This window comes from Phodopus roborovskii, unplaced genomic scaffold (assembly GCF_943737965.1).
Source record: "Phodopus roborovskii unplaced genomic scaffold, PHOROB, whole genome shotgun sequence".
Classification (NCBI taxonomy): domain Eukaryota; kingdom Metazoa; phylum Chordata; class Mammalia; order Rodentia; family Cricetidae; genus Phodopus; species Phodopus roborovskii.
In genome coordinates this window covers 9376115-9393301 of record NW_026126469.1, presented here as the reverse complement: position 1 = coordinate 9393301, position 17187 = coordinate 9376115, and the positions used below count along the sequence as shown (strand labels likewise).

Here is a 17187-nt window from a genome sequence, read left to right as displayed (position 1 = left end):
TAGGTATTGACCAATAGCATTTAACTGAAGTCTCAGAACAGAAAGAGTCTGTCAGGGCTCAAAGGAAAAGAGGCTAAAAGGAGAGAGGATATGAGCTTCCGGTAAGCATGTGCTATGTGGCAGGCATGGCCCCAAATAGTGCGGTATGTTATAACATTATCCCCATTTTGATGGAGGAAGGGATGAAACTCAAAGTGTGCAGATACTGTATTTAAGGTATGGGCTACAAAGAAGCAGGATTACTCTCAATGATTCCCAGCTCCATGTTTAATGACCTTCTTTGAACCCTTGATGCACTGTGCCCATTAGGCTCTTCATTTGTCCAGGCTCCAGGTCCCCATCTGTGAGATACGAGTCCTGTACCTTTATTTCACAGGTGCCTTTGTTTTCCTCCTTTGAGGTTTCTCGGTTCTCAGGACTTACTTACTTACGGCTAATGTCCCATCTCAGTGGGTTGGGGGACACAATCAAAACAATACTTCTTGCTGACCCTGCACTAAGGATCTGGCCCCTGGAGCTGCATGTGGTGCCTGCAGGTCTCTTGTTGGTGTGAACATCAAAATCCATGTGCAGACACTCCAGTGGGAGAAGGGCCAGGTCTCTGGAATGTCCTCTGGGGAGTTTATTTATAACACAGAGTACATCTAACAAGTTCATCGTGTTGCGTGTGGCATGTGGAACCATCCTAGAGAACTCAGCAAAGACAAAAGAGACTACAAACAAGCCTGGAATTTCCTATCTGTCACAAGTACAGGAGACAGCAGAGGAGACAGGTGAGTGCAGAATAAGAAAACTAGAAGCATCTCCCTGGCGTGACAGAAGGAGTCCTGAGAAAGTTGAAGACTAAATCTATAGTAAGAGTTGGAATCTGTCCCTAGACAGTTGCCTTGCCCAGCCTTGAAAAAGGAGGAGGAGGAGCTTGGTCCTGCCTCAACTTGATGTGCCATACTTTATTGACTCCCATAGGATGCCTGCCCCTTTCTGAATGGAGACTAAGGAGGAGTGGATGGGGGTGGGGGGTAGATGAGGGGTGAAAGAAGGAATGGGAGGAAAGGAGGGACGAGAAACTGCCTGGTACATAAAATAATGAAAAAATTTAATTAAAAAAAAAAGAGTGGGAGTCTGTTGTATGGTAGTTTTGTCCTGATTTAAACATTTTCTATAGGAGTTAAAGTCCCTTAAAACACAGGAAATAAATGAAACTTACAAGCTTGGAAAGTAGACAAAACTCACAATTCTCAGCAAAATTCTAAAACTCCCAAGATGCACTTGGCTCCTCACCAAGGTAAGCAGTAATAATTTCTGGGGAGAGGCCCACCTGCCAAACAGCCTCCGGGTGGTGCAGGGAGCTCCAGGGTCACCGCTTTGAGAGTCCTTGCCCGCACTTGGATGAGGACACACTGTCAGTGTTAGAGCTGCCTCAAGTTCCTCATACTGCAGCAAGCAACCCCAATAAACTCAGCGCATCACTAAGCTGGTCTTGGGTGGACTTGTTCCTTTGTTCTGTCATCAGTGCCTTATCTGGGGTGAATAGATGTTTGTCTGTATGTCTCTCCAGGAAAAGACACAGCAGGCTGCTTGCTCTGCATCTCCTCACATGTTTGGAGATGAGATACTTTTACACTCTGACCACATTTTACCATCTGCGTAATAAAGTGATTGAATCTCTAATGGTTCTTCCAACTCTAAAATTTATGGCTTTGCAAAAATGTACTGTCCTAGATGTAGAAGGCATGCAAGTCTTGTGCTCATGGAGAAGCTCTGGGGCACAAAGGAATGTTAAACACACAAGATTATCTCTTTGATGTGTAATCTACTTTCCACCCAGAAGGCTGGGAAAGGGTGTCGTTAATAGCCTGATGACTTTTGCTCTGTCTATGTGGCTGAGGCCATGCTGGATCCAACCCAATACATTTATCTTGAGGTTTTCTCAGCTGATCTATAAAACAAGTCTTTATGGAAGATATCCCCATGTACTTCACAAAGAGTTTCAAAATGGTCATGTACATAACCCTTTTTGTGTATACAGGATTGAGTTAATTACCACCAGGAAACTTTTTTCCAAATTGTACTGTGCTTAAACATGCCTAAAATAAACTATGGGGGGGGGGTCGGACTCTGGAAGTTGGAAGCAGCATTAGCTACTGAGTTGTGCTGAAGCAAAATGCCTTCTTGCCTTTCAGGGATCATTGCTCTGTTTGTCCTGGTGATTGCAGAGACCTGCACACCTAGACAGCCTTACAGTTAGAAAGAGGGTCTGTGAGAGCTAAAACAGAAGGGGCAACAAGCATTCTCAACAGAAACACTGGGTTTATCTTCACATTAATGAACTGTAGAGGAAGTAATGGAAACAGGAAACTAGAAACTATTGGAATTCCTGTCAGAGAGAAAAGAGGAACACATGGAACCCTAAGAAGAAGTGTCCCCACTGCCCTGTGCAGAGAGGCTGGTTCCATGACAGTGCCCCCAATGATCTATGCAGAGGCTGGTTCCATGGCAGCATCCCCATGGAACTATGGTGAGATTGGTTCCATGGCAATATCTCCACTGTTCTACACAGAGACTAGTTCAAGGACAGCGTCCCCACCACCCTGTGCAGAGTCTGCTTCCATGACCACATCCCTACCACCTTGTGCAGAGCCTGGTTGCAATGAGGCCAAGAACAAGAAGAGCACTTGAAGCCATTATAAGAAAATGGTATGCTAGGAAGCCCCAAGCCTGTGTCCCCCCACAGAAATATTATAAAATGGCCAGAAGGTAACTAAAATGATGTTATAGATTATTATATAACCCCAGAGCTCAGTCAAACACATGGAATCCCTAGGAAATGTTTTGCTTTGTTTTGCTTAATTTGTTTCTCACCTCAGCATCCCCGTCTCCCAGAAGAAGTGGAAACGACCTTACTCTCAAAGTCTTGATGTTATTGCAATGTTCTAATCAGTCTTGGAATTGCCTAAAGGTCTGGCCTCTGTCTTGCCAGGGTTTCAGCAGAAGTGTGGCTCTTAAGTCTGAAGGAGAGCCATACATCTACACATTTTCAGGACAAGGCATTATAGCTAGAACCACATAACAGAACACAAGACACACAGCACATACAGCACATCCTTTTAAGTCTTGTTTTTGTAACCCCGATAAGAATTCAGCACTAATGACCGACCAACTCCGGGCTTTACTTAGTTTCCTGGACACATGGTTCTTGATTCAACTTGTCTTTTCTGGTTCCTTCTTTTTCTTGCCTCTACATAGGTTTCCTGCTTCTTTCTGATTCCTGCATGTGAGTGGTATGCAGAGCCCCCTCTTGAGTCTCTGTGTCTCCTGGATAGCCTCATCTCTTTTAAGACCTTCATTTCCTGCTGTCCTCTTAATTGTGATGCACAGAGGTAGTAGCCAATCTAAGGAAAAAGTGGAATGTATTCAGAAAATATGGGAGGGGGCTGAGCAAGCCAATAAACATCACTCCTCCACAGGCGTGGCTTCTGCTCTGGCCTCCAGGTTCCTGCCCTGCCTGAGTTCCTGGCCTGACTTCCCTTGATGACTCTATGGAATTGTAAGATGAAGTGAACCCTTTCCTCTCCAGGATGGTGTTTATCACATGGCATTTATAGAAAGCAAACTAAAACACTTGCATTTCTTCCCTCTTCCTAAGCCCTGTTTCCTTGGGTCATATTCCTCAATAAAGTACCAACATATAAGGCCCTGTCTTAGACTCAGAGTTCTAGGGATCCAGACATACAGGCACAAGAGGCCTGGAATAGAGTGTGTGGTGGGCATGCAGGTTGTGGCATAAAATTGCATGTCAAAGGAGGGTTGATTGAGGATGGAGCTCAAAAGGCCTTGAGGGAGATCAGACAGAGAGCCAGAGCCTTGCTGGAGACTCTTCCTGGCAGAGGGAACGAGTCAGACAGTCCCTAAGGGAGAGCAAGTCCAACATGTGAGGAATAGTACTTATACCAGTGTAGCTGCAGAAGTGGGCAGGTGCTGTAAGCCGTCATGACATGATTAGAGCCACACCATTTCTGACCTTTACAGAATGGGAAAGGGTACAAAGGGATGACAGGGCCTGACTCGGGCTAAGATGATCTCCCAGCAGCAGTGCTGAGAAAAGAGCCAGGTTAGAAGGAAGGAACATCCCCATGCCCGTCCCACTTGTGACCACAAAACCAGAGACTCAAAAGGAGCAAGGGCTTCTTCATGAGACAGCTAGCCCAAGAGGGCATGAGCTGCTTTAACCAATGATGATCTCCCTGCCGTCTGGGGTGTTCAGAAACAGACTGGGTAACCTGGCACAGGGACATTCGAGAAACCAGGCTTCATGTGGTTGAGTACAGGAAGGGAGGGGGTAAGACCTCAAGATGTTTTTAATCCCAAGACAGGATACCTGAGCCAGAGAGAAAATGAGCAGCTTCAGGTCCCAGGGAAATCAGTACAGAATTAAAACAGAGCCCATGGCTTCCTGTGCCTGGAGAGTTCACCAGTGCTTGTCCAATTCCATGCTACCATCTGAAATGAACAAACTCTATCCTCCAAACATTTTGGTTTAAATATTTTATTTGGGGCATATGAGTACAAGATCTAGGAAAAGAAGTATTGATAGGAGAAGAGGATTGTCATACACTACAAATGCAAAGATCTGGATGAAGATGGCCCTGCTCATTGGTTTTACTTAGTCATCCAATAAAATTTTACTGAGCTCTTGCTATGTGCTCAACAGAGGTAAATACAATGCTTTGAGCCTGTGCTATTTGGAACCTACATTCTAATGGTAATTATATCCAAGAATGAGAAATTACAGCAGGTCTAATGGGTGTTCTAGAAAGAAAGACTCAGCCATGCAGACCAAGGGGCGGTTAATGTCAGTGTAGCAACAGATCACCATGGTGGGAAAGGGAAGGGAAGGTTTCATTCCAAGAACACAGAGTGAAAAGCATTGCAGCTGAGGAGAGATGCATTGCCCGAGTTATAGAGAAGCCATTAGAGGATATAAGCACACATAGTTTGTAAACTGGGTACAAATGAAGCTGCCACTTGCTTAGAGGCATTGTATCAAGCTGTAGAGGCAGGATGCCGGGAAATGGGAGATCTGTTCTTACTGGGGGGGGGGGGGGGGGAGGAGGTGCACTGCTATTTCTTTCAAAGCTCCCCAGGGTTCCTAAAATACAGCAAGGTCTGAGAATCCCTGAAGTGACCAGAGGCCTCGGATAGACTGAGCTGGCCCAAGGTGCCTACTATCGCATCCGGCACCCAAATAAGAACTTGCTAGAGAAGAGGTGCCCAGGATATGTGGCTGGCTAGAGAAATTAATACTGTGAAGGAAGAAGTCACAGCTGGTTACTACTGCCAGAGTGAAGGCGTGTCCTTATGCTGACCTCCCACATCACTCCTTACTAGGGACAGGGCTGGCCCAGAGCAGTAACTGGATAGCCTCAGTAAGACAGAAGGCAAGATACTGAAAGGGGGAATCAATAGGAATCAAGGACCTCGTGGGGACTCTGTAGGTGCACCAGTGATGTCCCCAAGGTCTTTATGTAAGTGGCCTCCTGTCTCCCCCACTACAGACATTGTGACTTTCATTCAAAGAGAAACACCAGGAGGGCAGGAAGTTGGTTACTAACAGAGACAGTGAACAAGGGCCTCTAGGGCTCAGGGTAGGTAGTATTCCACTCCAGCTTTTTGCCTCTCCCCCACCAGCCTTATTCTACACTGTCTTCAGAGGGTGCCTGGTCCTATGATTGCAAAACATTCTGCACCCCATTTTGAAGAGCTGTGACATTCTGGGCACTCTCTACCAACAAGTGATTTTATATGTTTAATTCATTTCTTGCTGAGATGCCCCATCTCTGCGGTCAGGTAGAGAGCCTCTTTGGCATAAATGCCAAATGCAGAAAAGCCACCTTGTGTCAGCAAAGTCATAGGTGGTCTGGCTGTTCCCCTGTTCTGGCCATCAGCAAGGCTGAGGATATGAACCCTGAAAACCATCTGCTGTAATGGAGGGTCACTCTATGTGCAGCTTGCTTCCAAATCTCTCTGAAGAGAGTGCTGGCTCACACGCACTGAGTGGAAGGCCTCACTGTGACTCTACCCCAGCAACCAATCATCAGTCAGTCAGGTAGACTGTGGGATCCACCTGAAAGACAAGGAGCTTCAAGTCCGGAGAACACAAGCCAAGTCCAGTGGATCCAACAGCTGTGTACTCCTACCTCTCCACTTCAGGGAAACTACATGTGCATGAGGCAGAGGTGTGCACCAGGCTATAACTGAATGTTACGGTAGTGATGAGGACAGAGCAGGGATTAACAAGAGAGTAAAGTCAAGTTCATTGGCTTTAAGACCTTTTGAGATGACCTAGTCCTGTAATTTCCAAGCTTGTTTTCCTTTTGAAACAATTAAGCATGTGTATACACACACACACACACACACACACACACACACACACACACACACACACCATGGAACTCCATGGAAAGTAGTTCTATTCTGATTGCAGCAAGGGAGAAGACAAAAGTTGGAAGGAGCCTGGTGGTGGCACATGCCTTTAATCCCAGCACTCAGGAGGCAGAGGCAGGTGAATCTCTGTGAGTATGAGACCAGCTTGGTCTACAAGAGCTAGTTCCAAGACAGAGAAAACCCATCTCGAAAAACAAAACAAAACAAACAAACAAAAAAGTTGAAAGAAACTGTTGGAATATGAGAAAGCAGCTAACTCACTCCATCTATCTCCCTAATCTGATATCCCTGGGGTACTTAGAAGGACTTTGGAACTCTAGATTTCTTTAAAAAAAAAAAAAAAATCAGCCGTCCAGCCCAAACTCTTAATTTTACAGGTGGAAAAATTGGGTAGATTGTTTATGTTTCTCACTGAGTCAGTGACCACATCGTGTTAGAACATGCCCGGTTTTCCCAAGCCAGGTCTCACCTCATCCCTTCCCACCAGCTGCCCCACCCCAAGCCTCAGACCCACGCTGGAATCTTAGACAGAACTACGGAAGGAGAATTGCAGGTAGATGATGAGCAACAGGACCGTGGCCCAAAACAAGCACCAGGGAATGGAGCAGAAGTTGCAGCCTGAGCCAGCTTCGGCCTGTGGTTTGGTGGGGCTTGGCGCACGGGAGAAGGTGTAGGTGGTCGCCTCCTCCTCCAGCAGCTTCTCGCTGGGCTTCCAGTGAATGATGCCTTCCTGGCAGGCCTCGCAGAACTCGCCACGATGTCTCCGGTTGTCCTGGCGGCTGGCCACGTGGATGCGGTAGTGGCCACCACGCTCTCCATAGCACTGCTCGCGCAGGCTGGTGATGAGGTTGTCCACCAGGCTTTCGATGTTCTCCTCCAGCATGCTTGACTCGTCCAGCCGTGCTGTGCCGCACTCGTAGCACAGCTGCTTGAACACGCGCATGCGCACCGAACCAGCACGCTGGGCACGGTCCAGGTACATGTGGAAGAGGATGACTACATGGGGCGACTGCCAGGTGTGCCAGCACCAGGAGCAGTGGAACCTGCCAATGAGGGAAAAAGAAAGTGAGAGCCATATATGGAGGGATGAAAGCAAGCCAGGATGGCAGGGGTAAGGGGATGGATGTTGCAGCTGGCAGAAGCAGAGCCCAGGGTGGGGCGGTGTGCTGACAGTCCCGAGGGTTCATTAGCTTCCATAGCAGGCCACCCTCCTTGCTCTATATGAGTGCCTAAGGGACAAGAGCAGTCTCCCAAACTTGGCACCCGGCATCTAGCATTGGTCTGCTCCATGGTTGCTTTCCAGAGACCTTTTCTCCCTTCAGCCAGGTTTTCTCAGGCCTTGTCCCTTGTCCCAAGGAACTTGTTCTTCATCTATTAAATGCTCATTGAGTCCTCTGCCACACCACGTGGAAGTCTGATAGCAAATCTGAATCTGTCGGGCCAGGAAATACACAAGCCTGTCTGTCAACACTGACTGAATAGGCTAGGCCTAAATCAGGAGAAAATGAACTATTGGTACCATCAACTCTTAGCACACAGCCAAAACTAATGCATTCCCAAATCCTGGAAGTAGAGGTAATGTCAGGGCAAGGTAACCACCCCCCACAGCCAGGAGTCACAGTTCAACATCCAAATCTGAGATAACCACAAAGCCCTCCCACCCTGACCCACAAGAACCTCCAGGAACAGCAACCTGCTAACATCTGATGAAGAAACCGCCAATGTTTTCATTTTAGTCTTTTTGTTTATTTATATCTTTAGCAACTATTTCTTTCACTCAGACCACATTTGGCTTTATTTTTAAAAAGTCAGAATTGGAGGGGCCACAGAAATCAACCTGTCATTCATTTTGTTTCAGGACACAATTAAAAAGCCATCAACATACACACAACTAGTGAGAGGCAGAATCAGTACCCTGCAATGCTGACTGAAACAGACTTAACAGAACTGCTTTGGCTAAGCCAAACTAACCAGGAAGGCCTTTGCTTCTGACCCAGATACCTGCACCACTGAGCTGCCCTCGCTCAAGTCCTGGACTAGACCCATGATCTGGACCCAAGGAATAGAATGCTAGGTATTCTGAGATAGTTTTGTGGCTACAAATCACCCAGGAGCCTTCCTAAAATCAGGGTATTGAGTCTGGAAGGGGCCCAATATTCTGAAGCCCTGACAAACTAAATGTTCAGTGCTATCAACATCCCTGGAGCACAAGGTGAAGATCTCGGGGAAAGCATAATCCAAAGAGGAAAGCAGATTGCTCAAGAGACATGGAGCTAACAGTAGAGCTGGCTTCTAGCGTGCTTCGTGTGTTCAATGTTTTAAACCAAATAAAGTTGAGTTAATTAGGTTCAAACTAAACTTCCCCAATACAAGTGTACAGATCCCTTGACTCTCACTGGACCCAATCCTCCCTTTTCTCAGCTTACAGATACTTTTAAAGACCTCATTAAAGTGAAAAAATGTGTAAACTGTCAAGATTCAGAAATTAATAATTATATTATTGTAATACACACACATACATACATACATACATACATACATACATACATACATACATACATACATTTTGTTAAGTGAACAAACATATAAGAACAGGTCTCCTGGCAATCAGTATAAGAACTGAACCCAAACTTGATGTCCTTTTAGAGAAACATGACTTCTAGTCTACAGTAGCCTAACAGACTGAAGCAGGTCCGTCTCTCTCCTCCGAAGGGCTAGACCCCAGGGCTAGAGTCCCAGAAGCTATTTGCAGGTCCCTCTTTCTGGGTCACTCACCTGCCTGAGGCATGAAGTTCCAGGTACTGCTTCCAGCCAGGGGCCAACACATTGTGCTTGAGGTTGGGATCTATGATAAAGTCCCAGCTGTCAGCTGGCTTTGCCTCCTCCATCTTCTCGTAGAAGACTTTCTTCCACTCGCCTGTGGTCACACTCTTACACATGTCCTCGTCAGTAGTGACAGAAGGCAAACTCCAGTTAATAGAGAATGTGGGGAATGAGGGCAAGTGCAGGGCAGGACAGCGCAGTCTCCACGGTCTAAAAATCCTCATTGGCAGGACCAAGAGGAAGCAGGACCCAGCTCCCTCCTTTGTCCGCAGTGGAACCTGTTTCCAAGGCAACCAGGCAGGGTGCCAGGAGACACAACCTGGGGAGGAAAGAGTCTCTGGGAGGGTATTTCAGAGGCCTGATTGCAGTCAGCAGAAGCAAGGTCTCTGAGTCTAAATGATCCAAGGCAGGTTGAGGGCCTGACAAAAGGCTAGACTACAGACCTTATCATCTTGGCCTACAAGAGCATGGAGAACTGATGATTTGAGAGCTGGCTCAATTTCACCTTGCTGCCCCTGGAGGCATCATCAGCACCTGGCTGCTATGGTAACCACCATGCCTTGGGGAACCAAGGAGAAATAAGGGATGGGAAAATGTAGACTTGTTAGTAGGTAGAACCAGAATATAGTCTCCCTCTGTATAGCTGACCATGTCATACCTGAAACATTGCCATTTAATATATACCATCAGAGATCTCAGAAATCACAGTGACTATGTCACTGCAGATTGGGAGTCTGCACTTATTGTATAAGTGGCTGATGATGAGCCATTCCAACTCATTAATTCTTCTGTTTCAAGCACTCTGATGTGTCAGACCCTATGCAAGGTGCTTGTAACTGGATATCTAGTGGGGAACAGTAATGTAATGAGATCCATACTTCAAGAACCATTTACAAGAGCAGCCACCTGTGCCCAAAGGTAAAAGTCATTGCATCATCCAGGTACCTAGACAAGACTACTTCCAAGTTGGTTACAGAAGAGCAGTGGATGAAAACTATCTGAGGCAACACTGCAGGCACAAAAAAAAATCTGTAGTCTATTAACTTTTTAATGGTAAAATAGCTCCTCTTATTCACTTTGATTCAGGTTATTGGAAATATTCAACAACAATTAAACAGAGCAGGGGCTGAGGAAGACAGGCTGGCTAACCTCATTGCAAATTCATTCAGAACAGACAAGGGGAACACAGATGGGACAAGAAAAAGCAAATTTTAACCAGGGGACACTGGAACAAGGAGACAAGGAAGGACAAGTATGCAAAGAACTTTGGCTCTAAAGGGGACTTGGGGAATGGGGAAATGATTGAACAGGGGGTGGGGTGGGATGTGGGTTCATCTACTAGGATCAGCAAGGTCTGTATTAGGCTCTTGGGAAAGGGCTAAAAAGGCCCTGTGGGGTGGACCCTGTACAGGGGGACCCAGGATGGAAGCTAAGTGTGTGGATAGGTTGGGAGGTAGAGACAGAATCCCCCCCTGGGATGGAAGGAGTTCTGCAGGTGGAAGCAGGATCAGGACCTAATCTGGCAGTTGCTGCATGCTATTTGGGTAAGGACACAGTGGCTGTGTCTTGAGGATGGTCACATATGACATTGCTCTGCTAGTCTTTGCCTTCCTCTCCTCTTCCTCCAAGCTTCCTGGAGGTGTCAACAAACACCTGAGGTTAACAAAAGATGAAGAGGGGAGCTGATTCCATCTCAAGACTGGCCAGGCACACTGCAGTGGCTGAGCAGCCCAGGACCATACCTTTCTCAAGTCAGGCATCTATAATGTGATGAAACCCACTGCCTGCCAGCTGCTTGCTCCTGAGGACCCATAGCTGGTGGGCAATGACTCACCCTGTTTGGGGAGAAGCTAGACCTATAATTTTTAGCATGTTGTTTTACCTTAAAAATTTATGTGTGCTTATTACAGAAAACTTACAAAATAAAAATGAATTTAAACAAAGGCAATCTCTTCCGTAATATCCCTATCCAAGATGACTGTTGTTAGTATTAGATAAATACTAATTGTATTTGACATGTTTTATAAATAATAGCATCTCATGAATATTCATCTAAGTCATTAATATTATTAGCTAGTCATATGCCCTAGGTTGCATTATTCTGTTATATGAGTGAGCACAATTTACATCTTGTTCTTGGGGCAGAAAAGTTTAGTTCAGTCCCTTACAGATGAGCCCTTGTGTGTTTAAAACCTAGGCCTGTAACTGTGCATTCTGAGCATCAGAGACAATGCTGCTCACAATTAGAAAGCAGTCCCTCAGCTGGGCATCGTGGTTTACATTTGTAATCCCAGCATCGAAGAGTCAGAGGCAGGAAGACTGAGTTCAAGGTCATTCTCAGCTACATAGGGAACTCATGGTTAGCCATCTCAAAACATAGAAACAAAAAGAAAGCCATTCCCTGACTTCTCCACAAAGTCTCATTGTGACTGCAGAATCTTCAAATGGTATGACTTACACACAGATAGCCTGCAAATCCTGAAACTAGAGGTTAAGAAAGAAGGGCCTCAGCTGGCAAGATGTTCAGTGGGTAAAGCTTTTGCCACCAAGCCTGACAACATGCCGGAGCTCCAAACCCAGAACTCACGGGGTAGAAGAAGAGAAAGGAGAGAACTGATTCCTGGAGCCTGTCCTCTGCCCTCCACATACATGCCATATCACACATACTCTGTAAAAAAAAATGGTGATGGGGCAGAGGATATAATAAAAAATAAAAGAAGAAAGGCCTGAAAAAAAATCTAATTTTTCTATCTGGTACCAGACACAGTCCTCCAGGAGCTCCTGACTCTGCATGAACATTGTTTAAGCTCAGTTGATTTAGCAATGCAAAAATGAGAACACAGTATCTTTGACTATTAATGCATGAGCCCTGGAATAACCCATGTTCATTCATTGTTTTCTTTTGAATTCCTTTATATCTTATCCACGGCTATTCTGTATTATTTGATGAGTATCTTTTCATTATGGTAAAATGTGCCATTGTTTTATGTGAGTATATATTTAACTTTCAGCATAATAGCCACCACTAAACAACAGTAGGTGCCAGGCACTGTTCCAGATTCTTTATATACAGTAGTTTATTTAGCCACAATAGCTGTGGCAGCAGTTTCATCTTACCAACGTCCCTATGTAACTGAGAGGGTAGATAACCTGCCCAGGGTTCATTATTCAGTATTGGTTGAACTTGGATTTGCATGAGTGTGACTTCTTCAACCAGTGTGCTGTCCAGTGTAGAATTGAGAACATACTGTTTGCTAATTAAATGTGTGTGTCTCCCGTCATAACAAGATGTGCCCATTTTGGTCTCCAAAAATTGCAGACACTATGAATCAATATCCTTTCTGCAAATGCTTCACTATGGTATACTGGGGTGGCAGCTCCTCTAAATGAGGACAGAACAGCAAGCACTCCCCCAGGCTCTTTTACTACCAAGATGCAGCCTTCACTGTTGAATTTAATGAAGCAATCGCACCCACAAACCCACAATGTTTAGTATAAATATTTCAGAGCTGAAAGAGTGATTTAGTCTCAAATCCTTTTCTAAATTTAAAACCATTCCCTAATTTGTATGTCATCCTTGCTCAGGGGCCATGCTTACCTTCTCTGAAAGGTTTCAATTTTAGTATATGTGCAGGTGAAGTGAGCACGTAGTCTCAAGTCTATATGGTACAAGTTCTGTTTATACACAAAGACCCTGCAAGATCATAAACATTTGGTACCAGGTACTCAGGCTCAATGGAAAGAGCTGTGTGTCTGGAATCAGAAATTCAGACACCTTCTGCCAGCTGATTCTGTGACCTCATGACTCATTTACTTCCTCTTGGCCTTGATTTGTCCACCCATTCAGAGCAGGCAGAAAACCTGTGGTGCCCCTAACTACTGCCATGAATGGTTTAAAGAATTTTAGACTTAGAAACCTAAATAGTTGGAGGATAGGTCAGATGAGGTCATGGTATGGAAGAACGCTTCAGAGGAGGGGTGCAGGGGTGCTTGGAACCAAATGCTGACTCCTTGGAACCTGTAGTGTAGAGCCTGCCACATAGAGCCTGATGCTCTCGGCAGATGTCACAACTAGGTTTGCACTAGGGACAGCAAGAGGAACGGAAACTAAATCTAGAACCTGTTGAGTGATATTTTGTTTGTGTTCTGACAAATAAAGCTTACCTGGAGATCAGAGGGTGGGGCTAGCCACTAGTTAACCATAGAGGCCATGGTGGCTCATGCCTTTAACCCCAGCACTCAGGAGGCACACAGACAAATAATAAGGCAGGGCAGAGACAGGATCTCAGCCCCCTTTGGATGGAGAAACAGAGACAAGTAGGAAGCAACTGGCAGCTACCCCCAATTCTCTGATATTCCAGGTTTTGACCATAATATCTGACTCCTGGTTTTTATTAATAAGACTAATTAGGATCACACTTCAAGAGCCACTAAATATCAACACTGGAAATGACTCCTAAATTCTTTGGGATATTTCCTCAAATTGTTAACTAAATCAGCACTCTTGTCTCTGAATTAAGACAGTCAACTCTCAAATAAGTAAACTGCTTTAACCAACTTCTGAAAAGTGATGGAAACTGTCAGGAGTGGTAGCTGCTGGCTAAGTTGAGCTGGAGGCTGGAGTAGTTACTATAACTCCTAAAGCTAAGGAAAGCTTACAACAAACACAATCAGAATTAATCATCTAGAAGTATTTTGCAGTTGTTGCTACAATAAACATTCTGATGAAAAACAAGGATACCAAAAGTAAGAATCACTCTGTGTGTGTGTGTGTGTTTGTGTGTGTGTGTGCGCGAGTGCATTTATCCAGCTGATGCAATCCCCATTGGCACAAATTAAGTTTAATTTGAGACCTGAGCTCCCTATGCAGAGGCCAGCATGATGCATCCTTCTGTAAGGCAGAGTGCTTATAATAATTTCAAAACTCTACCAAGACAAAGAAGCAAATAGAAACCACCCTGTACCTTGCCCTTGTTGAACGAGCTCTGATGCTATGGAATCCAAACTCATAGATCACAGATTTAAGTGTCTTTGAAGCCTTTAGCTTAGATTTGGTTGTTGAGAATATGTGATAATATTTTAAACTCACAAATGGCTTAAAACTAAATCCCTAGTAGAAAATACAGTGATTAAAAGAAAAGACAGAAAACCATGTTTCTGACGTATTTGGCTTGACAAAAATTGAATATACAACTCATTATGCTGCCATTGTTTATCAAAATCCTATAAAAATAACTATTGTCCATCTTAACATAGCATGCTAATGAAAAGCAAGTACCAACCAGGAGTAGTTTCCCATCCCTATGTGCCATTTGTGGAGATAAAGGTGATTTGGGGGGAGCTACACCAAACACCAAAAGTTTCTCGTGACTCTCAATGGCCAGGAATCAAAGGTCTAAACTTCTTGAGATCCTATAGCAAAGAATCTTTCCTCCCCAAGGTCCCACAGGTGCTGAGCACAGCAGTAAGCCTCTTGTGGTCTTGACTTTATGATGAAGATGATGCTGTTACTACTCTTGATTTCCAATTCAAATGAATCATTGTGTTTCTTCCTGAGCAGAAACAGCCATTCCTTGGGAATCAAGCTGTCTACACCATCCCAGGAAAAGGTTGCTAGCATAGTGCAGGGGCTAGCTTTGAGTTTTGAGAGTGCCATAGCGACCCCTTAATCAGTTGGGACTAGACAGAAAACACAAACAAACAAACAAAAAAAACACTGTATGTTAATTACTAATTCAGAGCTGACAGTACACCTCAGGCAGTATCCCTGAAGCCTGGCTCCATAAATGAGCCTCCAAAAGACAGGTCCAGTGTAAAATCAGGCCAGATGCTTCAGAATGATGGTCTATATTGTAAAACTAAGGAGTTTGAGCTGTGAAGGTCATCTGGCTATTACCTGTCATCCCATTGGCCACCAAGCTGATTTGGCAGATCTGGCTGGGTAGGCCTCATTACTCCATGTATACTCATCCCAAAGCTGCACCTTCAGTTAGAGATGACAAGCTTCCTCAATAGAGACGCATCATTCTTTAGTCAACATTATACAAGCAGCTGCACTAGTCAACTCAAGCCTCCAAACCAGGGCTGAAGGTCCAATAACCCCATAAACTTTGGATGAGTTTCTCACAGAGATTAACTTCCCTTGGTGGCCTTAGGAAGACATACAGCTGACTTGCTCTCAAGATCTGACTTGTGGAATGTCTAGGCAGGAGTAAAGCACATTGCCAGATGTCTTGCTGCAGTTCAATATCAATCTCACAGTTCAGAGGACAGCAAAACTAAATAAATAAATAAATAAAATAAAAATTAAAAAAAAAATAACTTTTCAACCAGGCAGTGGTGGCACACGCCTTTAATCCCAGCACTTGGGAGGCAGAGGCAGACAGATCTCTGTGAGTTCAAGGCCAGCCTGGTCTACAGAGTGAGTTCCAGGACAGGCTCCAAATCAATAAACCCTGTCTCTAAAAACAAAAATAAACAAACACACAAAAAGTAACTTTTCTATCAAGCCACCCAGAGAGAATGTGTCCAGAACTTTCCCTACTTTTCCCAGTTCTTCTAATGTCTCTTCTTCAATTTTCCCACTCTACTTTCAGTGAATAGACCTCCTTGTCACTTATAGTGACCACTTCACATGGGAAATGCATTCATTTCCACGCTAACAAACATTAGCCCATGAGAATATGAAAACAGAGAAGTCTGCAAGGCGGAAACTCATGAAAGCTGGCGGTACGGTATCACTCCATGCCTAAAAGTTGGACAACTAATAACATTAGTGGTGTGAGGACCATTGTGAGAAATCACCCAAGCCAAAGCCTCAAGGAAGAGGGTAAATTTCCCTGTGCCAGTTAGTTCCTTTTATTGCTCTAGCATGCCGAATCCACAGCTCTCAGGCTGCATACACCCTAGAATACCAATGAAAGTGGTTCCCCCCAAAAGTCACAAACTCATTTAAAACATGAGTGATATTTTGGCTATCTTTTTTTTAATTACTCAATTGCTCAGTTCTAATGTGTAAACTTTGTAGATAACAATATCATATCATTGTGTCTCAAGGTTGTAAGGCCTTCAAAAGGACTGGGCGCCCATACAAACTAAGATTTCACTGCTCAACTCACTTGAAAAACCCTTAAGTAAGATCAACAGAAGTAATGCTTCCCAAAAACTTCCAGGGGCTACAAGATACTTACTGCATTTCTACAGAGCACCTCTGAATCCCAGCTTCTCAGCAATGAAACTGTTAATGAGAGATAACTTTGAACTTAGTGGAAAAAATAAGGACATGTTACCAGACTCATGGTCATGTCTGATTTTGGAATGGTTTCTCCCCCCCCCCCCCGCCTTTTTATGTTTTTCTTTCCCAGCTTACATACACACAGTAATTATGAGTATTATGGCGCACAGTATATCAGGGTAACCTGTATACCTATAAATTCAGACATTTATCATTTCTTTATATTGGTAACATTCAAATGCCTCTCCACTAGTGGTTCTGAAATGAACAAAATAGCTGTGGCCAATGCAGTTGCCCTACTGTGCCATGTTGGAAATGGTTCTTCCTCTCTAGCAGTACCATCCTGCTTCCCCTTCCTCCTTCCAGAAGATTCTGCTTTTGACAGCCTTTGGTTTGGAGGATTTGAAAGTTAGAGCTTGTTATATTTGACATAGGGGAAAAAAGTTAAGGGTTATGTGCAATACGTAAATAGGGCACAAGGCAGAGAAACTACCAAGGATGTCCTCCAATGCTGGTCACTTTGGGTACCAAATTAGTTAACCAAAACCTGAAGTGGGAAAAAAATATGGAAAGTAATGTTGCTCTCCCAAAGACCTAATCAATTCTTTAGTGGATGTGACTCAGGGGAGACAGGAAGGGGTCACTTGTCAGTCACTCAGTAAAAAGAATCCTCAAGTCCTGCTCCT

General features: G+C 44.6%; 2 protein-coding genes and 1 non-coding gene across 3 annotated transcripts in view; all 3 read right to left on the bottom strand.

The window, feature by feature from the left end:
* St6gal1 (ST6 beta-galactoside alpha-2,6-sialyltransferase 1) overlaps window positions 1-17187 on the bottom strand; it is a 766154-nt gene that overhangs the window by 545520 nt on the left and 203447 nt on the right. The window lies entirely within an intron of this gene.
* On the bottom strand, window positions 6898-9782 carry Rtp1 (receptor transporter protein 1). The gene is made up of 2 exons (XM_051191232.1): window positions 9220-9782; window positions 6898-7487 (listed from the first exon to the last, which is right to left on the bottom strand). Exons 1-2 carry the CDS (start codon window positions 9489-9491, stop codon window positions 6968-6970), a joined length of 792 nt encoding a protein of 263 aa, XP_051047189.1. The 5' UTR covers window positions 9492-9782; the 3' UTR covers window positions 6898-6967.
* LOC127227281 (U6 spliceosomal RNA) lies at window positions 12808-12914 on the bottom strand. The gene has a single exon (XR_007834967.1). It is a non-coding gene; the product is annotated as a U6 spliceosomal RNA (small nuclear RNA).

Excerpts from the sequence above, each read along its gene's own strand:
- Rtp1 (XM_051191232.1), bottom strand. The coding sequence starts at position 9,491 with ATGAGGATTTTTAGACCGTGGAGACTGCGCTGTCCTGCCCTGCACTTG. Across the intron at positions 7,488-9,219 it reads GAACTTCATGCCTCAGGCAG|GTTCCACTGCTCCTGGTGCT; the intron begins GTGAGTGACCCA and ends CCTCATTGGCAG.